Raw genomic sequence first — 22,185 nt, 5'->3', positions numbered from 1 at the left:
TCAATACCGGATGATTCCGTCAGCCGCCTCGGGTCTCTCCTCCTCCTGCCTCTCCTTGCCGTCATCCACCTGTTGGCCTCTGTGAAAGCTCTGCCATAGAAACCACCACCAAACAACTGAGTTATTTTTACACATCTGGCCAATTGTTTCATTGTTTATACCGTTACAACAAAACAAAAACAAAAAAAAACACCCATCGGCCCATAAAAAACGAAAAATCACCATCGGCCCACCGGGCAAATGCCCGGTATGCCCTATGGCCAGTCCAGCTCTGACTCAATTGAATTCTGCCCTGCAATGTTGATAAGTGGTTTTCGATACTTATACTGCTGTAAACAACTTCCTGGTCTATATTCTGTCAAACATATCTCTCATTTATTGACACCGAGTCATTTTTAACTCCTATCACAGAACGGAAGCTGTTATCAGTGACTTTTGTATATTCTGTATATTTTTTGTGCGTTGACAATCACTTTTTTAGCCAATAATCACTTTTTGGCATGGCCTCCCTACATTGTCACACCACTAATGATAAGGTCAACTCTACAAAAACTAAGATTTTTTGTTGTTGTTGTTTTTATCAGTAAATCTGGTTCTATTATTTTATTATTTCAATTTGCCAGTAAAGACAGAGTAACACTAAATGAAATGAAAAGCACACTTTTCATAAGATGAGTGATCTTCTAGAACAGGGCTGTCAAACATTAGGTCTGGGGGCCGGGAAAGACTCCAGTCCAGCCCACTGGTCAGCTTTGTGAAGGGGATCATACATTTTGGACTATTAACTGTATTTTCAGACTTTTTATTACGTTTCCTACCAATGAAGACCTCCACCATGGTCATTCCTACTATGCCAATGAAAATCAAGTAATAGATAAGCAATTAAAGGATACTAGATGTTTTTTCCAATATCATCTAATATAGAAATATCCTTTTTTTTTAAATAATATAATTTTACTTTTGGTATTATCATTATTATTATTATTATTATTATTATTATTATTAGTAGTAGTAGTAGTAGTAGTAGTAGTAGTAGTAGTAGTAGTAGTAGTAGTAGTAGTATTTACAATGGGTCCATTATAAAAAGAAAAAATAATTAATACACAGTTTGAACAATGAGCTACCAGAACTTATTCTGTAATTTTACACATTTATGTCTTACAATTTAAGTCCAAAGTGTCGTGCTGACAGGTTTTGTTTGCTAGAGCAGCACTTATTTTTATCATGTACAAAATTGAGATATACTGTTCAAACTGCACTTCTTTTCTTATATTGATACATTCCAGATAATAAATGTACAATTAAACCTCTTTGCACTGACTGAAAGGGGGATTTCACTGCTCCTTCCCACTTAAGATCAAAGTAGGAGTCATATGACCCACAATGTACAGTAAGTGACATCTGTGTTGTAGATGCCCTGAGAATTGCCAGTGAAGGAAATTGACTGAAAAAAAAAAAACACTAATTGTGATCTCGTCAATATATACACCCCAACTAACCAAATACTTTATATGACATCCTTATAAGTAATAATATATGGGCATATAGTTAAGGACAGGAAGTAGACGTAGGTTTAATGAAAATTACAATAATGTCAATAATGTCTCAGATCTAATATTAATGCCCGTATGTATGTATGTGTGAGGATTTCACTGTGCGAGGGAGCTTAGATAAATAATGTAACCAACTTACATAAAAATAATAACATATTATTAAAATATGTTTTACAAATATGTATTTTTGGAATCTAAAACATAAAAATGTCACGCGAACGAACATGTAAAATAACATCGAGTGCGCGCACGTCACGTTCAGATACGCGCTTTACGTTCTGCAGACACGCGCAATGATAGCCGGAAGCATAGATGGGAGGAAAATAAAAATCGATTAAATCCACTGTAATTCGCGAGTATAAACCTCTCACTTACTGTCCTTTTAGCGATCGCGGGCTCGAAATTTTCAGTCTTTTACACTGTAACTGTGCCGGAGAGACGACAAAGAGCAGAAAATCTGCTCTATTTGAACGAAGTTGCTCGGTAGGGGTTTAGCTGACGTGTGGAGAAGTTGAGACTGCCAGAGAGCAGATAAACAAACATAAACAAGCAGAGATCAGCTGGGCGCCTGTCCGAACCGAACCAGCAGCACGGAGAGATGGCAGGGAGAGCCAGAGTCCTGTTTTAAAGCCAAGAATGATCCGCAGGAGACCGTGACTTACACTGATATTTGCTCCATGTCAACTGTCAACACTGGCACACAAAGAATTTCGGAAACACAACACGAGGAGCAGCCATAGGCTTTAGCAGGAAAAAAATCCACTGCTATTGTCACTGTCTCTTTGTCAAGGCACAGCCAGGTTAGCATGGACAGCCAATGAGTTTATCCTGCAGGGCTCAGCTGTAAGGAAGCGAACACACAGTGCAAGGAGACAGAGGTAAACACTTTCTGTTAACTTTGCTTTTTTCCCCCACTATAATGGGCCTGCGAGCCAAACCACTGACATAATCAGGCTTTGCAGGCCACAAATCCTGAATGTTTATGAGCTGTTTTTGTGTGTTTTTTTTACATGTAGGGTTTAATTTTACAGCGTTTTGCTTTTCCTATCGTTTTTGTTAGAAAGACTCCTGTTAATGAAAGCAAAGCTAAGACACTGCAGCTGTTTTCTGAGTCAAACTGATCATGATATTAAAAATGCATGAAAAGTGAGTAGAGTCCTGACAGTGTCATTAAACTCGTAATATTTCTGTCCACTCCACAATTCCTGCTTCCTCTCACTGATCTGTGCGGCTAACTGGTGTCAAGAAGTGTGGAAAAGAACATGGCCCACCAGTCAACCCCTAGTTCCCAGAAGGCCCTCATGATGGAGCTGAAGTCTCTGCAGGAGCAGCCAGTGGAAGGCTTCCGCATCACTCTGGTGGAGGAGTCTGACCTCTACAACTGGGAAGTGGCCATCTTTGGCCCCCCGAATACCCTGTATGAGGGAGGCTACTTCAAGGTTGGACAATCACTTCCAGTGCACATATTATGTGAAGTCATGCTTACTTAAAGAGTTCATATGAAGCTATTCATTAGCAAAAAAACCCCCACATACAATAAATATGTTTAGGGACCAAATATATTATTGGCTAGAATTTCTTTGTAATAAAATATATGTCAGGGCTTGCTACAACTCTCAAGACAGCTTTGTAGTTTAGCCTCCTTCTAAAATCTGTACAAACTCAAACTTTCAAACTAGATCTTTTTCACTTCTTGAAGCTGTAATTGAAACATGGTTTGCCTCTAGTGGGCGAGGAATTTTTAGCCTTTATATTATATTTTATTCATTTTCAGTCGTTCTGTCCTGTCCTTCTCCTCGGCCAACCCTCACCCACCTCACTGTAAGATGGTTGTGCTTGCTATTTTTAGCTACGAGACTGATATAAATGGCACCTCAGTACAGAGAGAGAAGGGACATGATTAGATTCATTATAATTTTTCTTTAAATATGTTGCATATCCGGTGAAACATTTAGAAAATGTAGCATAAAGAGCACCCGCTTTCAGCTTGGTGCTACGCAGATGATGCTGTAGCCTAGTGGGAATGGAAGGATAAGACAGAGCAGGTATTGCTGTAGTATACTCTTTTAACTGGCATGTCTTTAGCCACAAAAATTTGAGGAACATCAGCACTAACAAATGTCAGGATTAGATGCCACACGTAAGAGTGAACTCTGGGCTGGTTTTCCAGTCTATGTAATAGCTAGCAAACGGGAAATGTGGACTTCCCTTTTGAAAGGGACATGTATACTACTCGTTTGTTGAATACTTTGGCAGCCAGTGCCTAATGACATTAATAAATGACTTGTTTAGTCTTGTAAATGCCCGACTGGTGGGTGGTGCAGCTGACCTTCATTTAATGAAAAACTGGTGAAAGTGAATTGTAGTACGATTCAGGTGTTTCAGTGTAACTTTGTTTTTACTGCGTGGTTCCTGCAGCCCACACCATACACAATCATGCTTTTGTACAGGGATGAGATATTTTGGGATATTTTCAGTGTCCCCTGTAATTATACTGAGAGTAAAGTGAAAGGTGTTTGGATTTAAAGTCAAGCAACAGCTTTCAATCATTCCCCAGAATTCTCTCTGTTGCGTTGATTGCCCTCACTTTAAGGTATACAAAAGTAATTTTAGGATAGACTATGTGATGCAGACAGGAAAATAAAGAAAACCCAGAAATCCAGACGAGCTCAAAGTGATAAAAAGAGAAAGATGCCCATGAAGGCAACTACATGTTAGACTTTACTGTTACTTTGACGCCAATCTGTTAACTTGTGTTTGCACATTTAAAAAGAAATGTTTCTTCAGCGACTGATACTAAGCAGTGGAACTCATGCCAGTGTGTCATGACGTCTACGTGTTTAATGTCACACAGTTGCAGTAATTTAGTAACTAGCTGTGGAGTAATGATAGTCCTATCAGACGGACAAGCAGTTCAGCGAGAGTTAGGGCGGAGTTACACACACCCAAGCCTACCATCCTTTTTCTCTGATAATACTTTGGAAAGAAAGAGCCAGAAGCACCTGATGTTGTGTCACAGTGAAATTCATTAGGAACTGATGACAATATAGGGCGATTCACAGTCTAATTGTTGGTATGGCTGGATGTGTAACTATTTCTCTGATGTGATGTGGTTTAAAATATGACGGTAAAGGAAGCAACGTTGTGGTTGACTGAAACCCCGTGTCCAAAAATAAGTTAGGATGCTTTTTAAAATGTAAATGAAAACAGGAACTTAAAGGGTTTCAGCTGCTAAACTTTGTATATTTTTTTTTCATAATGCCCCAAATGCCAGTTTAACACCCTTCTAAAAGTTAGGCTGTGGTGTTACAACAACATAACTTTGGTGTTTGACCTGCTTAAATAAGCAAGACCTTTCATATGTATTGCTCCAATACGCATAGAATATGAATATTTTACATGTTTTCACAAGAGTCCGGTAGCACCTGAGTACGATAGTACTGCTTTCATAGGAATTAATAGCAGTCAGGTGCTGAAATGCTTTTTATTAACTGATCATCGGAAAGTGTGGCCATCTCTATAAAAGCAAGATTTCCTTGCAGTTTGCAGATCTGATGCATTCAGTAGTGAATAGCCCAGCAAATTCACCCCAGGTCAGACTGTGTAATGCTCAAACATGAAACCCAAGAACTACATCTCAGATTCTACAGACTTCAGTTAACATGTTAAATGTTAATGTTCATGACAGCACAATTAGAATAATACTGAACAAGTATGTCTTTTTTTGGAAGGGTCGTCAGGCGAAAGCCTCTTCTTTCTAAAAAGAAATTGGAAGTTTGGAAAGCTGCATCATAGGTCAACGTCCTCTGAATAGATGAGACCAAGTTGACACGTGTGGCCATAATGAACTGCACCATGTCTGCAGAAAAGCAGACATGTGATACCAACTGTAAAGAACGGCGGTGGAGTAGTGGTGATTTGAGCTGGCTTTACAGCCACAGAACCTGAGCAGCTGGGCACCTTGCAGACATGGAGTTGGCTGTGAGCTTCTCTGTATACAAACATGTTCTAGAGTTAAATGTGAGGCCTTCTGCCTGACAATGGGACAGTGATCCCAAGCACAGCAACAAATCTGTAACACAATGGATGAAAAAGAAAAGGATCGAGGTGTTGCAATGCCGTCGCAAATGAACTTAGGCAACGATGCAAAGAGTGGGCCATAATTTTTTTAATATATTTTTTATTTACTTTATATGTGTGTATGAATTGTCCCCATAGCAACTTAAATCTACTGTCAACATCTACTTAATGTAGGTTTTTGATTCCTTTGTCCTACTACCTACGCACTATAACGGACATTGGATACTGCTTTCTCCCATTGCTGATCCGAAAAAATTACTCCTAACTCCCGCTCCCAAGCCCCCCTAATTCTAGCAACTGAGTTGTTTATATATTAAAGATATAATTGACTTCTTATTGGGTTTAAGGGATAAGAATTCCTCCCACGGTTGGACATTTGGAAGAAGAGGGTAGGAGGGGAAGAGAGCAGAAGTGCAATGCCGTGCCTGAAAATAACGGAATAGATTGGTAGCCGGAAGATTTGTTTCTGAACACAGGTCTAAAAAAGTTAAGAAAGTGCCATCTTTATAGAGATCCTTAAACGTATTAATACCATGACGCTTCCACTGTACATAGGTACCATCAATGAGGCCAGGAGTAAACAGATGGTTCTGTGTGATGGGCATGTGTACTGATGCAGAGATGTACTTAAAATGACTCCTGAATTGTGACCAGATCCTTAGACTAGACTGTACCATGGGATTTTGGGTGAAATGAGAAGGCTTAAGTGGTAGTGGAGAGAACAATAAAGCTTCTAAGGATGAGGAAGTGCACGACAGGCGCTCCAGTTTGCACCACAGCAGTTCTTGAGATTCAAGCCAATGGGTCAATTTGTGAATATGAGAGGACCAATAGTAAAATAAAAAGTTAGGCAAGGCAAGACCACCATCAAATGTCAGTCTCTGTAATAATGATTTCCTCACCCTGGGATGTTTCCCTCCCTACAAAAACGATGTAACTAGCTGGTCTAACTTTTTGAAAAAAGCTTTAGGTAAAAATATAGGAATACTCTAAAACAGAAATAACAATCGAGGCAAAATGTTCATCTTTACAGCGTTGATCCGACCAATTAGGGACAAAGGTAGCGATTTCCATCTCTGAAAATCTGATTGAATTTGAGTCATTAAAGGGGAGAAATTGGAAGAGTATAGAGAAGACAAAGTACGAGTCACATTAACTCCCAAATATTTAAAGCCGGCAGGGCTAAGTCTAAAAGGAATGTCAGATTGTTTAAGTGTAAGACTTAAAGAATTTATGGGGAAACATTCACTTTTAAGAAGATTTATTTTGTAACCTGACAGAGAGCCGAACTTGTTTAATAGAGACACAATCGATGGTATGCTAGATAAGGGATCAGAAACATATAGAAGCAGGTCATCTGCATATAAAGACAATTTTACGTCAAGGCCCGACCGGGAAATACCATGAAAATGAGGAAGGGCCTTCAAAGCTATAGATAGGGGTTCAATTACAATAGCAAAAACTAGGGGGGACAGGGGGCAACCCTGTCTCGTGCCGCGTGACAATGAGAAGTAGCCAGAGGAAACACCATTTGTATAGACACTGGCTTGGGGTGCCTTGTACAACAGTCGAATCCATGAAATGAATCTGTCCTTGAAACCAAATCTTTGTAAGACCGCAAAGAGAAAGCTCCACTCTACACGATCGAAAGCTTTCTCAGCATCAAGTGAGATAACTACTTCTGGATTAGTGGTCGAGTGTTGGGAAAGAATGACATTCAAAAGCGTGCGGACATTAAAGAACAGCAGGCGGCCTTTAATAAAGCCATTCTGTTCATCTGAAATAATAGTAGGAAGAACCTTTTCAAGGCGAATTGCTAAAAGTTTAGCCAAGACTTTAACATCCACATTCAGCAGTGAAACAGGCCTATACGAGGTGCAAGACGTAGGATCCTTACCCTTTTTTAAGAGAACAGTAATTAGTGCTTGAGACAATGTAGGGGGCAATAGACCACGTTCAAAAGATTCATTATACACTGAAAGAAGTAGTGGGGCTAACTTGTCTATAAATGTTTTTAAAAATTCAACGGAAAACCCGTCAGGTCCTGGTGCCTTACTATTGTGCATGGTCTTGATTGCATGCACAATTTCATCCAACCTAAAAGGGGCATCTAATTGTTCAGCTATAACAGGATCGACAGTGGGCATCGTAAGACCCTTTGTCCTACTTTTTGGTGAAAATTGATAATTATAATTTATTGTTGCACAAATAAAAATACACACATGTGCAGTTTAATTGGATAGTGGTTTTTTTTTTCACATTCCAGATGCTTTCTCCTTGAAGTTAAGACCCCAGTGATCTTAAATGGCTGAAACTTAGTTACAAGTAACTGAAGTCAGACTTCTGTTTGTTCTTTCAGGCTCACATCAAGTTCCCAGTTGACTACCCATACTCCCCACCAACCTTTCGCTTCCTCACCAAGATGTGGCACCCCAACATCTATGAGGTTTGTCCTGAAGGATCTTAATGCTTTCGTGTTTGCAGTTTGGCATTTATTTCCTTTTTAAAATGGATTTGTTTAAAGACGCTGCCGCGTTTGTGTTTTCCTGACAAATGTTCCTTTATGTCTTTTGGTCTTCAGAATGGAGATGTGTGCATCTCGATCTTACACCCCCCTGTTGATGATCCTCAGAGTGGGGAGCTGCCCTCTGAAAGGTGGAACCCCACCCAGAATGTCAGGTAATTTCTTAGCAAACCTTCTGGTCCAAGTTCACCTTCACTAATTTTACACCTTTAGGCCTGTCGATAAGTCTTGGGGGTGTCTTGCATGTACAAGCATGAAAAGAATTGTTTAGAGCATACTGTAACACCGGTGGGAGCTGTGTGAAGCCTGACATACTACCTCAAGTGATGTCAGTTTACAGTTGTTTTAATACCTCATGTTTGAACATGAAGAATTCAGTGGCGGGGACAAGTTAGACAGGCATGAACCCACTAGACCCCTCAGTTTCTGATTTTTGCCAAAAACTAGCAGATCGAGTCTAAAAATGCTGCTGCTAGGAACAGCTAGCTGTGGTTCGGTTTCCTTTTGGCTAAATTAGACATTTTTTGTGACACAAAAATTGGATCTAGGTCTTATTTAATTTTCATAAATGAAATTAAGAATTGGATATAATTATCTTCTACCATTTCTTTGTTCTGTATTCTATCTGTAGCGGTAGACACCACTGTAGGGTAGGTTTCTGAATTTCTTCTAAATTTAGCATATCAGCAAGAAACACAGAGTTGCATTAAAGTGCAGAGTCTGTTTGAAAACTTGAGCAGATTGGGTGTAGAATGTAATTGAGCCACGAGGGGAAAGAGGTGAGGTAACACCTCTCTCCGAGCTGGGATACAGCTTCTGTGGTTTCAAAAAGCTCGTGTAGAGGTTTTCTTTCATATGACGACGACGACATCTGATATTACAGTGTCCTCATTTCCACTCTGCGTGTGTGTGTGTGTGTGTGTGTGTGTGTGTGTGCGCGTGTGTGTGTGTGTGCGTACGTGCTGATAATCAGGACCATCCTGCTTAGTGTGATCTCTCTGCTCAACGAGCCAAACACCTTCTCCCCAGCCAATGTGGATGCCTCAGTTATGTTTCGCAAATGGAGGGACAGCAAAGGCAAGGACAAGGAGTATGCAGAGATTATCAGGTACAAATGAACACACTCTTACTAGTGTGTGTAGTTACTTTGAAGAAATGTATTTTATGCAACATGGAGAAAAAAAAATAATACACCTCCTCCACGTTTGCTCACAGGAAGCAAGTGATGTCAACAGCAGCAGAGGCGGAGCGCGATGGCGTCAAAGTGCCCACCACGCTGGCCGAGTACTGCATCCAGACCCGGATTCCTTCTCAGGACCGCAGTTCAGACCTTCTCTATGACGACCTCTACGACGACGACATGGAAGAGGAGGACGAGGAGGAGGATGAGAGCGAGATGGAGTCTGTAGGTGAAGCCGGGGGAATCGGCACCGTGGAAGACTGCGGGACGTCCACCAGATGTTACGACAACCAGGACGACTCTGGCAACGAAGACTCGTGATGATCTGGATGATAACTTCTTCCTGCCAACTCCACCACCCTTCTTCTTTTTTTCTGTGTGTGTGTATGTGTGTGTATGTGAATATGTGTGCACATGTATATTTGCACATACAATGGGGTCAAAAGTCTACTGCCAAAAAAAAAAAATCTTTCATCATTTATTAAACTAATACAAGCGTTGGGTCAAATGCAATTTCTTTGATGCTGTTACGTAACTTTTCAGCAAAACGTTGTAGGTACTGTTCTCGCTGAAAGCAGAATTTGACGTTTCCACCGTTTGCCTTAATTACAGCTCGCACTCTGTGTGGCAACAAATGTTTTATTACTCCAGCACTGTTTGAGAGTGTCCTGAAGGTGTTTATTGATTTGAAAACATGTTTCACATTTTTAAAATGTGCCATGGAAGAGTTTGAGGGTCTGGCCTTTTCCTCATTACCATAAACCACAAAGATGGCGTGCTTCTGCAGACTTGAACATGAGAGTGATTCTTTATTGTTAGCATGTGTTCAATCGCATCCAAGTCACAAAGTAGATTATGTCTCGCTGTATTACAATCTCATTTAGACAGTTGCTCATATTACATACTTTAAGTTATTTGGTTGTGGTTAAGTTTAGCCTTCAGCCATTAAATTTCAGTGTTGTCTTGCTAAACCAGTCATTTTGTTTTAGAAAGAGCAGGTTGTTAAAGTCACACCTTGGTTTTAGGAAAATCAGTTTAGCCAACAGCAGCAATGACATAATAAATATTACAGTGTAGTAGGTGTACACATATATTTGAATCCTACTAGATACACGGTAAAACAAAATCTTCCAGTATATCAATATTTCCTGCTGCACATCTCCTAAAGCTAAAATAACTCTTTGATTTTGAATATCATCCTGTAAGTAAGCAAATTGTCTTAGCTTTGATAAATGATGAAAAAAGTAGTCCTTGTGGTGGTCTCTTGAACTCCGCTGTCACTGGCCAGCCCCATGACGGATTGTTTGGTTTTGGGTTGGAAGAAAAGTTGGATCTATCCACCGTGTCTGTCCTTGTTGCTGTTTTTATGTGTTTATTTGACCGACACATTCTTCACTTGTATTTTCTCAGAAGGCTCACACAGGCTGGTTAATGGACACTTACCCCTTTGGCTCATTAACCAGTCGATGAGCTGGCCGGCTCGTCACGTCACAGTCGTTCATTGTGCCCCCCAGCAGAATATCTCTGTCCCAAACGCTTGCCTGTTCGACTTTGATGCAATCAACCTAAACGTGCAAACGCAGGCTCTGGCGTTCCACCTTCTTGGGTACACCTTCAGTAGTACCCTCATTTTCCGGCAAAGCAGCGTTATTTCATTAAGGGTGTGGGGGGAAGGGAAGAGTGTTCTTGTATCGCCTCCTGCACCTCTCTCTGCCTCGTAAACCTCAGGGCCTCAACAGACTTTCACTGAGAGAGAAAAAGCAAAGAGAATCTTAAGACACACCTGCTCCTCACCTCCGCCTCCTTTTCTTTATATCTCACTTGGTCTCACATTAGAGGGCTAAGATTGCTCTGAAAGTTTCCGATCCCTCTTCAAGCATTTACACATCACTGAATGTTACTGTTAGTGCAGACTGGGGTCCGTTAAGTCATTCTGTTTTTGGTAGGGTAAAGAAAATCAAAATGCATCTCTTTCTCCCCGATGCAATGCTCGCATTACGTTGCGATAGATGTGAAAATCTTCTCTTTTTTTGTGCCCTGTGACTCCTAATTGATGCTTCAATGCAACTTAGTGAAAACTGGATGTTGTTACTGTGCTACACCACATCCAGAGTCTTGTTTATCGACAGGGACAAAGATCAACATGCAGCTTAGATACACATTTGCATTTGAATGAATACGACACTGATTGCCTGTTATCCCCGTGTGTGTATATTTACATTTACTATTCATATTGACTATGATGTCAGGGTTTTCCTTTGTTTCAGTAGTCCAGTTGATGAACCATTCAGTTTGTAGACACTTTGTTCAAGTGCTGTTTCTGGAGGCGCGAATCATCTGAGGATTTGACTGATTTAAGAAAAAAGAAAAAAAACACACACATTTTGAGTATTAAGCTTTTGAACACACTGAACAGTATCATTGTGCCGCATCGAGTAAACCATGCATTTTGAGCTATGTTTTAAGAACCTGTTGCTCATTGAACACAGTGGAGCACTGGGGTTGTGACTCCAATGGATGGATTTTATGCCAAGGAAAACAAGTCCAGCCCCACATTCATTCATTTTAAAGACTATGGACGAATGGATGCATGTAATGGATTTAATGCAGAGTGAGTAGACTCTTAGAGACATACCTTTTTGGATTTTAATGTGAAGCCAAAGGAGTGAAGTATTGTCTCCTGGCCTTGTGCTTTGGAGGTTTGCAAAGACTGGATTCTGTTGAGAACGGCGACAAACAAAATTCACTCCTAAAAGACTTTGAATGGATTTGATACCAAGCCACGAGAGGAGGTAGAAATATGGTTGAGATTCTGGACTTCTTCTTGTTGTGATCACCATTTTTGCCCATCACCACGTAGAAAGAAGTAAGCTCAGTAGTAAACAATGGAAAGTACAAATCTCACGTGTGTCTGCTAAAGAGAGAGCTGAACATTTTGGGAAATGCATGCTTTCTGATGCTGAGGATTGATATGAGAACGTCTAAATTTTGGATTGTAATCAAAGGTTATTAATTATTACTTTTGTTTATTTAACAAAACATCTTTAAGAAGTGTAAAAATGAACTGTTATATCAATCTTCTAGTCTCAGTCTCAGCACAAAAAACAAATAACTGCATTTCCTAAAATGTCACGAATGCTTTAAAGCCAGGTTTTTGCCTTTCACCCGAAATTTAGAAATCCGAATTCACATTAGAGAAATAAATAGATCTAGTGTAGCCCTTTTGGTAGCAATTTGATGATCAATTTAATCAGCTTCAGTATTAGAACTCTCCACTTCTTAAATAAAACGTATGCCTTCTTTTTATCCTGAGGGGAGAAATGCTAAGAAGGCCACGGACTATTAATGCTAAAGATGGAGAAACAAAAAAAGAAGAAGAAAAGATTAAATAAAATGAGTCGCAATCCATAATTTTAACATGTTATTCCACACACAGTTGCATAGAAAACTGAATGAAATCATTTACTTTGTTTATTCTCTGTGTGTGAGTGTGAATCACAAGCGTGTATTTTCTTAAGTGTGGGTGGACACAGTGAGGTCTTCCTGAGACATTCGCATGGTCCCACACTCTGCTGATTGAGCTGTCCACAATGGTACCACAGTCTGTCCACACCTAATGATGTTTATGCTGTTCTTGTCGGTTTCATCTTATTTCATTTTTTTCCCATCATTTTGTTTGTGAGGATGCAAATGTCACTCAGTTTATATTGTTAAAAAAAGAAAAGAAAAAAAGAACATGACCTTGTTGGGTTGTTTGCAATATGGCTCAGATATCTGTTGCTGCTAAGCCCACATGTCATGAAAAATGGACAACACAGCAAGTTTGATTTTTGACTAAAATTAGGAGTGATATGCAAATGGATAGTAATGGTGGTTCAGTTTGAAAATCATAAGAAATAAAACAGTATGTCATCAAAGCCTATTGAAAGGATTTTCACCTTATTTGAGCCACTGACCCTTGATTACTCTCAAACTAAGTAAATGATACTAGTCAATTTTTGAGTGTTGAGCTATACAGGATATAGTTTTTAGCAAGATGTGTTACTGTAGGATTTCTCTTTCGCTTCTTTCGTTTATAAATCACCAGTTTACAATAACAGATATATCAAGGGATTTTCCTAGTAATGTAAAGATCCTCCACTTTTAGAGAGAGAAAACCCAAACACAATTCTCTGAGCAGCACTTGGCAAAAGTGGGGAAGAAAAACTCCCCTTTCACAGGATGAGATCTCCAGCAGAACCAGGCTCAGGGAGGGGCAGACATCTGCTTTGACTGTTTGTGTATGAGGTGAAATGGGGGGGGGGGGGGGGGATAGTGAGAGACCAAAGTCAAAAACAAGGACTAAACAAACTGAGAAAGTGGATAAAAGTTAACTAAAAAGAGGGGAGTAGGGGAGAGGTCTCATGATGGGAACTCTCCCATTAGTCTGAGGCTAAAGCAGTATTACTAAGGGACAGTTCGGATCATTTGACCCAGTCCTCTACAAACGTTATCGAAAAGGGAAGTTTTAAGCCTCATCTTAAAAGTACGGAGGGTGTCTCTACTCTCTGTCTCCTGAATCCAAACTGGGAGCTGGTTCCACAGGAGAGGAGCCTGAGAGTTGAACACTTGTCCTCCCATTCTAGTTTTAGAAACTCTACAAACCACAAGTATGCCGGCAGTTGAGCCTGCTCATTCCAGACTTTGTACCCAAGGATATGGATTAAAAAATCTTCAAGGATTTTAAACTCTTGATATCTTTCTTATATCACCCTTTCAGTGCCTGGGTTTTCCAAATTTATATGTGTAAAGAAGTAAGTCTAGAGACAAAGCTGGTGAGGGCCATCACTATGGCTAAGGTGACAAAGATACTAAAACAACTGCTAGATGACTGTGCCATTGGGTGGCTGGAATTCACCCTGACTTCCTCAAGGTTCATGATGTTTTGGGGCTTTCTTGGTTGAATCTCTTCTGCAAAGTCTTTATGGAAGTCTGGAGCAGTGACTCTGGATTAGCAGACTGGGGCGGTGATACAGGGATTCCTGTAACTATTCTTGTAACTGTGTGTGCTACAATTACATGGGAATCACACTTTTCAGCTCACCTGGAAAGGTCTTGCCAGTGTACTGAGGCGGCGGGCATATAACTGCGTCCTCTGGGGTGTCCGGGTGCTTAGGGAGAATGGGGCACCTGGCTCATTGTCATTTTCAGTCCCTGTACAACCATCACAAAAGCATGGCTCATATTGCCAGTAGTAACACTCTTCCCAAGAGCGTCTGCACCTGGAGCTGTTGAAGGAATTGAATTATCTTGGCTCTTCTTCACGAGTGAGGAGTGGAGTGGAAGATAAATATGGTTTTGCGGTGTTGGTAGTGATGAGGGTCTTATACTGGAAAGTGAAGCTGTCAATTTACCAGTCTATCTATCTACAGCCATGAGCTCCTGCTAGTGACCAAAAGAATAAGATCACAGAAACAAGCAGTAGATGTGAGTTTCATCTGAAGTGTGTTTGGGCTCAGCCGTAGAGATCGGGTGAGGAGTCATTTGGAAGTAGAGCTGCTACTTTTCTTTATCAAAAACAGCTCACTGAGGTGATTCAGTGTTCTGATGAGGATGTATCCAGGGCACCTTGTAGTGAGGTGTTTTTGTCATAGAACACCAGGAAGATACCTCGGGGAAGATCCAGGACACGCTGGAAAGACTACATGCCTTGGGTGAGTTGGTGGTTTTGCCACTGAAGAGATCCAAGAAGTGGCTGCAGAGGGGGGTTCTGGATTACTGTGCGAGATGATATTAGGAAACACCATAGCATAAAAAGAAGCCAAAAAAGTAAATAAATACTTCAGTGTTAATGTTTACTCGTGAGGGTAATTTCAAATCCATTAGTCGGCTTTTAATATTTGTTGGAAGAGCTTGTAATCTCTTGACAGACATAAAAAAATCATTACTGACCTACGTTTTTGTAAATATTATATCTTCTAATATATTAAGGTAGATGTATCAGTGTTTCAGTGACCTCCACTTACATGATCACTGCCGTTGCCCGTTTGTGTCTTCATAATGACAGATGACAGGTAATTAAAACCATAAGCGCTCCCATTCTGCTTCTTGAGTTGAAGGCACACATTTTTTTCCCTCAAAAATCTCATTTTATCCTTTCAAGCAAAGGCATAATCCTCTATCGTGAAATCCAGAGCAGACTGTCTAACTGTACTTATATAAAAGAGCAGCAGTACCCAAGAAAAGGATGATGTTTATTCCCACCATTTGCTTCTGAGCAAATAAATGTATTTAGATCCAAAGATGTTGTTTTTTTTAACTGTTATATTTAATGTAGAACTCATGACAATGATGATGTTAGTTATCTGTTGCAGCTCTGCTATTTTATGCTTGTGATATCAAATGTGCAGCTTTAGGGAAAAAAACTGTTTGTCCCCACCATGTGGCAGCATCTGCTGTTTACAGTTTATTTTTATCATTAGTGTTTCACTTGACTGTTCTATTATTAGCCCAGTATCCCCTTGCATCTTTGTAATACATGTTTAAAAAAAACACAAAACAAAACAATCCATTCAGAAATGATGTAAAGCTGAGTAAGTATCAAAGGTAGGAGAAAACCTTCGTGTTGGTCTAAATTTAATTCAAACTGGAGACAGACCGAAAAAAAATGACCAAAAAAACAGCTGTAATGCACAAACCTGCAATACAGCTTATTTACAATCAAAAACACATCATTTATGCATTTAATCCTATTACTAAGGAGATTCAAGGGCACAGTCGTATTTTTGTGCTGTAATTAGCGTTCAACTATTGATTTTATTTTCTCTCTGATTTTTTGTGACTTAAGGGAGTCTTTCTGGTACGATCCCACATACCAGCAGGCAGTTACTTCCCATTTATGATCTTCTCCTCTGTGACACATCATTGTTTGTCCTGACATGCCTCTAGGTGTCTGTGTGCTGCTCTCAGTGTGTCCTGCAGGTCTTTGTACCGGGCCAGAGTGCAGGCTTCCTCTAGCTGGGCCCAGCGGTAATCCTGGTGCTCATCAGACAAAGTCACAGCAGTCCCTGGGTCCTTCAGCTCAGCCAACCAGTACAGCACCTCTTTGGGTTTGCCACGCACCTCATAGTGCAACTCCTGAACAAAGCCTTTTATCACTTTCAGGTGCTCTGTCCCCAGCCCCGCCTCCTCCTTGGTCTCTCTCAGTGCTGTGGTGAGGTCATCCTCACCTGGGTCCACATGACCTTATGGTGAATTTATTTGGGGGGAAAAAAAGACTCATTAACGTGTAATTTTCTGCAATGAAGAAAAAATCAATCTAGTGTTTCTTAAACACACCTTTCGGTGGCGTCCAGTGGTGTTCCCCATAAGATGTCTGCAGAAGGAGATACTCGATGTTGCCTGGAGGAGGGATGCGGCCGACAAGACGGCGAAATATGATAAAGCCACAAGCTCGCAGTACCATCTTCCTGTTAAAGCAACTTATACACAAACACAATTCCTCTGTTATTGTGTGTTTGCTTTCCAGAAAACTAAGGACTTTATTGGATGATGACAACATTTTATAACCGCAGATATAGAACAAATTTAAAGTGTCAAACCACAAACTGATGCATCCTGCACTCAACTAAAATATAACATTTCTTTCAAGAGTGCCTTAATAAAAGTCCAGTGCTAGTCATTTTTTGTTGTTTATGCATCATGTTTTGCATTTGTTACATAAATGTGTATTTTACAGATAAGGTACACATGCCCACAAATATTAACATAGACAAATGTATATATACTCACAGGCCACTTTGTTAAGTACACTTGCTCAACTGTATTAATCCAAATATTTAATCAGCCAATCACGTGGCCACAACTTTAAGGTCAAGACGACTTGGTTACGTTCAAAGTGTGTGTCAGAATAGGTGATTTAAGTGGCTTTTCATGGCTGTTGGTTCCAGTTGGGATGGTTTAAGTATTTCAGAAACTGCTGATCTACTGAGATTTTGCCACAAGGCCATCTCTACGGTTCACAGAGAATGGTCTGAAACACAGAAAATACACTGTGAGTGGCAGTTCACTGCTTGACTATACTATGCTGATGCCAGAGTTCAGAGGAATGGCCAGACTGCTTTGAGCTGACAGGAGGGACTCAAATAACTGTTCATTACAACCAACGTATGCAGAGGAGCATTTCTTAATCCACAGCATGTCAAACCTTGAAGCAGGAACAAGAAACTGAAAAAACAATTTACACGGTCTCACCAAACTTGAACAATAGAAGATGGCCGTAAAAATGTTGCCAGGTCTGATGAGTCTCGATTTGTACTGCAATATTTGAATGGTAGGGTCAGAATTTTATGTAAATAAGATGAAAGCATGGATCCAACCATACATCAGGCTGGTGGTGATGGTGTAATGGTGTGGGAATTATTATCTTGCCACACTTTGGCCTCTTGGTACCAATTTTAACTTCACAGCCTGCATGCCATTCCTTTTAAGACCACTGTGCTTGCTTCCAGGAGGATATTGTGCCATATCACAAACTTCAAATGATCTCAAACTGGTTTCTTGAGCACGACAAGTTTTAAGCCAGGCTATTCACTGTATTTGAATGGCCAAAAAAGCTCCTTTGGGATATGCTGGAACAGGAGATTAACATTATATTGACATGCTGTCATGTCAATATGGACCATAACCCATAGAAGAATTAAGGCAGTCCTGAAAACCAAAGGGGGTCCAATCCAGTACTAGCAAATTGTGCATGTCGCTTTTTGTTAGTTAGTTACTGAAAAGATTAATGATGGGTACATTTATTATTGTACATGTGGTACTAAGTCCTGTGAAAATAGTTATAAACACTCTAAACCAGCTCAGTGCAGGTTTTGAAATGTAGCTTTGCGGGAAGACTAATTCTTTTATATATTTATTTTAAACTAAAGCGACAGTTAAAGACTAATTCTATACCAGATTCTATGGATTTATTTTGTAAAACACAGTCGCGACGGTTAAATATTTACTGACGGAAAGAAATGTGTTAGTATTTACAGCACACGGTTCGCTAGCTTTCAAATCGGATGTGAAGCCTTCAACCGCCGCTTTTATGGTCTCTCTTATCTCTGTGGATGTTTCTGCTCCACCGGACGCACTGCTGATCTTCACGCTCACAGACTGCACGAGGCCATTATAAGTCAATTATTTTCAAGAAATCAGCACAAACTACTTACAGTGAATGATTTGACAAGGAAGAGAGAGCGGAGCGCCGAGAAAATACTCCGGGCACTCCGCAAAGAATGACATAGATAGTTCCGGTTTGTAGAACACCAAAAATTATCAAATCAAGTCTAAACCAATCAATAAATATAAAAGGTATTCTAATATTGGCTTATATAACGTATGTTAATATAGCATTACATCACTAAATTATTCCTGTTAGCATATATTCTGTTGTCTCTATAATATAATGTCACTATGCAAACCGGTTATTAAGTCTATAATAATGTATTGTGCATAATGCATATATGTAAAATATATCATTATATGTTTCTTTCACACGAAAAAAACAAAATCTCTGACCAATAACGTCAGCTGTAGAATCAAAACACTAGTATAAAAGCCAGTTTTGATATAAAAATTACAATTATCTCCTAATTTTATAAAGCTACTTTCCACCACCATTACTGCTCGTTTTACTTATCATAATTCAGCTTGAATTATGTTAATTTTGGGGTGAGTCCCAAAGCAGTTGAATGCATTGGACTGACATTTTTAAAAAAAATTAAATATGTGATTTAAATAACTAGTTTGTTTGTTTTTTTTAAAGAAAATGATAGAAATCCCTTCCAGTGAATGCTTAAACCAACATGTACGCATTTCTTTACAATCTTTGTAGCTGATGTGCCTGAGAGAAACTGATAAGAAATGTATTCAGTGTAGGACCAACCAACAGACAGCTTGTGTCTGAAGATAATAGACATGAGCCCCCATTTTTCCCACACAACCCTGGGTTGTCAGCAGTACACTTGTTCAGCTTGACAGAGGCGATACAGTGGCTGACTTTCAAGGTAAGGCGATGCAAAAGTAAAATGAGTTATTTTTGAAGCAAAACCACCATATGAGGAGAGAGAGGAGCGCAGAGGTACTGAAAGTCCTTAAAGGATCACTTGAAGACTTTTCTTCTTCCTGATATGACATTATATTTCCTGCTTGCTCATTTCAGCTGGCTGTGCTTTTGCCACAGGCTTCAGGGCATGTGACTTTCGCTGCTACTACTACTGTGCTTACTCATCCTGTGTGTAGGGCTCATTATTCCACTCCACTATACATGAACATGAATCATCCTCACATTCAGATATTTTTGGTATATGGTGCCTACAAGGAGGACACTGTAGCACTCTGATCTTTGGATAACCCATTCTTGTGTTGAATGATGACAGCTGAATCTCTGTCAGTTTTTTTGTTTTTGTATTTCCCATACAGTTTGAGCCAATTCATGTAGGTCATTTAGTGAAATCACTGTTCTCTTGTGTTTAGCACAGCAGCTTTATTTTCTATACTATGATGGATACCAAATAATCATGAGACAGATAATAGGGCTTAAAGCTTAGGGCCTTGGTGTGTTTGGAGCAGAGCTGATCGGTGCCAAGAAATGTTCTTACATGAGTGTTCTTGAGTTGTTCTGGACTTAATTTAAGCTGACAACTGTGAGGTGAGGTCCCAACACAATAATCCCAGTGACGAATCCAAAGCCCACACTTTTTTACGTGTGTGGATTCAGTTAAGTTTTTACCCTAAAATACACCATAGTCACTTTGGGCCACATATGAGAATAATGGAGGGACAAATACACACAACCTTGAGAACTGGTGCTGGAAAGTTTTAGATTAATATATTGAAAGATAATAATATGACCTTCTTGACCTCAAAACAGCATTTGGCAGACAAATGGAGGAGAACGAGCAGTCAGCAAGAGGCCTCCATTTCGTGGGCCAGAAGGATGAACTTATTGAAGCAAAGCGGTCTTTCAGAACAATAGACGATCGGGATATACTGATTATCTACCACCAGGGAGTCTTCTATGCTATGGATTCTTACTGTTACCGTAAGTGCAATTCTTCTAGTGAAAAACTCATAGTGGTCACTGCAGAGAGAGGAAATACACTGGGACCTTTAACACTGGGCTTCATTATTTAATAAATTATTGAACATTTTAGCACATGTCATCTGGAAAGTGTTTGTTTATTTTGTGATACACTGATACTCCGTCATTTCGGCAGATGCTGGAGGAACGCTGAACAACGGCGACATTGAGGTGAGTTTCAGGTTGAAATTACGAGGGTTAGATCAAGACAACATTCCAAAATATCAGAGCAAATGTCTTCTACAATCACTCAAGCAGTAATTTAACTAAACACATGAATACTTAACACAGTTTTCATGTCTGAATTTACTGCCATTCACTACAAAAGCCTCATCTCAACCATCTCAACTGATCTTCTCTAACCTTGGCTGTTTTTAAGAAATGTTATTAATCACTACTGCTTTTAAGTAATCTGGTATCTGTATTATTATAGTTGTTATTTCTTTTTTCTTCTCTCCCCCCCACCCTTTAAATGACTATAGCATTTAAGGGTGATATATAAATAAGCTTCCTTTGCCTTGGCTTAAGTTATTATCTCATTCCTGATTTAACATATTCTCGTATCTGCACCAAATGACTAAAGGCAAATGCTGGGCTAAGGCTGTGAGGATATTGTATTATTATGTTATAGTGCAAAGAAACCTAAAATGACATACACACAAGGTCATTTACCTGCCTTTTGTCCACATGCAGGAAATTAACGGCAAGCTGTGCATAATTTGTCCGAAGCATAAGTACAAGCTCACTCTAGCCAAAGGGGAGTGCTTATACAAAGGCACCAACCCCAAGGAAAAGCCACCTGTGCCCAGATGGTACTCCAAGGGTGTGAAGCAGAGAACGCACACAGTCAAAGAGAACAACGGGGAGATCTACGTCAAGCTCTCTGATAACCCAAATTGGATTGAATCAGATTACTACCAAGGAGAAAAAGGCAAGATAGAAAGAGCCAAAGCTGAGGCGTCTGAGAAGGAAACATCTTGACAGTAATGGATGAAGATTGCACCCAAGTGTTTTCTTTTTGTCTGCTTTGATCTCCTCTAAATAATTGCATGATGACTGTATGGCAAGGTTGTTAGTGATGACATGCACTCTGTGGTCAATTTATAAGCACTCAGTTGGATAGATAGCTCTAGAGTGGCTCTTGTTTTTGGTCATTTTTGACTGTATTTACATGTTTGTATGGATGATGGTTTATTTTAAACACTGGTAAAGCATTGCCATTTAACATTGATGTCTGTTTGTCAATAGCATCATCTCCATCTCTAAATAAACATTTCTAAGGATGAATTTTGATTTCTGTGTCATCCATCTCATATAGGACAGTGACATCCAATACTCTTTGTGTAGTATGCATACAGGGAAGGAATCAGTAGCACTGATGAGATCCTAGAGTGGAGTGGTTTTGCAGTATCCAAGTCTCTGTATTGCTTCAGATGACTTTAGAACGCAAGTATATGATCTCAGAGGCTGCATAGATTTACGTATTTGGGATTATTGTCACATATTTTTTTCCCCCAGTAACTGCAAAAAACAAAAACCTGTTTGCTGAGAAATTAGATAATCCAAGAAGTCTTGGAGGGTTGCAGATACAGCAGGCATTTGTCTGGCTCTGCGGCCTCTGAGGGGGCCCTGCATATTTTGTATAAAATGTATGGTTTTTGTTGGGGATACTTTTATTTCTATCCAGTATTGTATCCAACTAGATTTGGTGACCTGTCCAGGATACACTCCACCTCTCCCC

At 39.9% G+C, this 22,185-nt stretch overlaps 3 protein-coding genes across 5 annotated transcripts; 2 read left to right on the top strand and 1 right to left on the bottom strand.

Moving 5' to 3' along the window:
- Nucleotides 1-1,781: 1,781 nt before the first annotated feature.
- On the top strand, nucleotides 1,782-13,590 carry ube2r2 (ubiquitin-conjugating enzyme E2R 2). 2 transcript variants are annotated; one of them, XM_006784563.3, is made up of 6 exons: nucleotides 1,782-2,431; nucleotides 2,803-2,992; nucleotides 7,993-8,079; nucleotides 8,215-8,312; nucleotides 9,131-9,265; nucleotides 9,373-13,590. In XM_006784563.3, exons 2-6 carry the CDS (start codon nucleotides 2,816-2,818, stop codon nucleotides 9,656-9,658), a joined length of 783 nt encoding a protein of 260 aa, XP_006784626.1. In that variant the 5' UTR covers nucleotides 1,782-2,431; nucleotides 2,803-2,815; the 3' UTR covers nucleotides 9,659-13,590. The 2 variants fall into 2 exon arrangements, with proteins under 2 accessions (XP_006784626.1, XP_006784625.1); XM_006784562.3 differs by having other exon boundaries at nucleotides 1,784-2,431; nucleotides 2,800-2,992.
- Nucleotides 13,591-15,935: 2,345 nt separating this feature from the next.
- On the bottom strand, nucleotides 15,936-18,593 carry nudt2 (nudix (nucleoside diphosphate linked moiety X)-type motif 2). 2 transcript variants are annotated; one of them, XM_006784564.3, is made up of 3 exons: nucleotides 18,532-18,593; nucleotides 16,655-16,797; nucleotides 15,936-16,560 (listed from the first exon to the last, which is right to left on the bottom strand). In XM_006784564.3, exons 2-3 carry the CDS (start codon nucleotides 16,779-16,781, stop codon nucleotides 16,238-16,240), a joined length of 450 nt encoding a protein of 149 aa, XP_006784627.2. In that variant the 5' UTR covers nucleotides 16,782-16,797; nucleotides 18,532-18,593; the 3' UTR covers nucleotides 15,936-16,237. The 2 variants fall into 2 exon arrangements, with proteins under 2 accessions (XP_006784627.2, XP_006784628.2); XM_006784565.3 differs by lacking the exon at nucleotides 18,532-18,593 and adding an exon at nucleotides 18,353-18,521.
- Nucleotides 18,594-19,320: 727 nt separating this feature from the next.
- On the top strand, nucleotides 19,321-21,731 carry rfesd (Rieske (Fe-S) domain containing). Its single transcript, XM_006784566.3, has 4 exons — nucleotides 19,321-19,368; nucleotides 20,235-20,405; nucleotides 20,581-20,615; nucleotides 21,138-21,731. Exons 2-4 carry the CDS (start codon nucleotides 20,249-20,251, stop codon nucleotides 21,423-21,425), a joined length of 480 nt encoding a protein of 159 aa, XP_006784629.2. The 5' UTR covers nucleotides 19,321-19,368; nucleotides 20,235-20,248; the 3' UTR covers nucleotides 21,426-21,731.
- Nucleotides 21,732-22,185: the final 454 nt, after the last annotated feature.

Source organism: Neolamprologus brichardi, chromosome 5, assembly GCF_056152115.1.
Source record: "Neolamprologus brichardi isolate AB-2024 chromosome 5, ASM5615211v1, whole genome shotgun sequence".
Taxonomy (NCBI): Eukaryota; Metazoa; Chordata; class Actinopteri; order Cichliformes; family Cichlidae; genus Neolamprologus; species Neolamprologus brichardi.
This window is presented reverse-complemented; position numbering and strand designations above follow the sequence as displayed.

Excerpts from the sequence above, each read along its gene's own strand:
- ube2r2 (XM_006784563.3), top strand. The coding sequence starts at position 2,816 with ATGGCCCACCAGTCAACCCCTAGTTCCCAGAAGGCCCTCATGATGGAG. Across the intron at positions 8,080-8,214 it reads GGCACCCCAACATCTATGAG|AATGGAGATGTGTGCATCTC; the intron begins GTTTGTCCTGAA and ends TTTGGTCTTCAG. Across the intron at positions 8,313-9,130 it reads AACCCCACCCAGAATGTCAG|GACCATCCTGCTTAGTGTGA; the intron begins GTAATTTCTTAG and ends GCTGATAATCAG.
- nudt2 (XM_006784564.3), bottom strand. The coding sequence starts at position 16,781 with ATGGTACTGCGAGCTTGTGGCTTTATCATATTTCGCCGTCTTGTCGGC. Across the intron at positions 16,561-16,654 it reads CCACTGGACGCCACCGAAAG|GTCATGTGGACCCAGGTGAG; the intron begins GTGTGTTTAAGA and ends ATTCACCATAAG.
- rfesd (XM_006784566.3), top strand. The coding sequence starts at position 20,249 with ATGGAGGAGAACGAGCAGTCAGCAAGAGGCCTCCATTTCGTGGGCCAG. Across the intron at positions 20,406-20,580 it reads TATGGATTCTTACTGTTACC|ATGCTGGAGGAACGCTGAAC; the intron begins GTAAGTGCAATT and ends TCATTTCGGCAG. Across the intron at positions 20,616-21,137 it reads TGAACAACGGCGACATTGAG|GAAATTAACGGCAAGCTGTG; the intron begins GTGAGTTTCAGG and ends GTCCACATGCAG.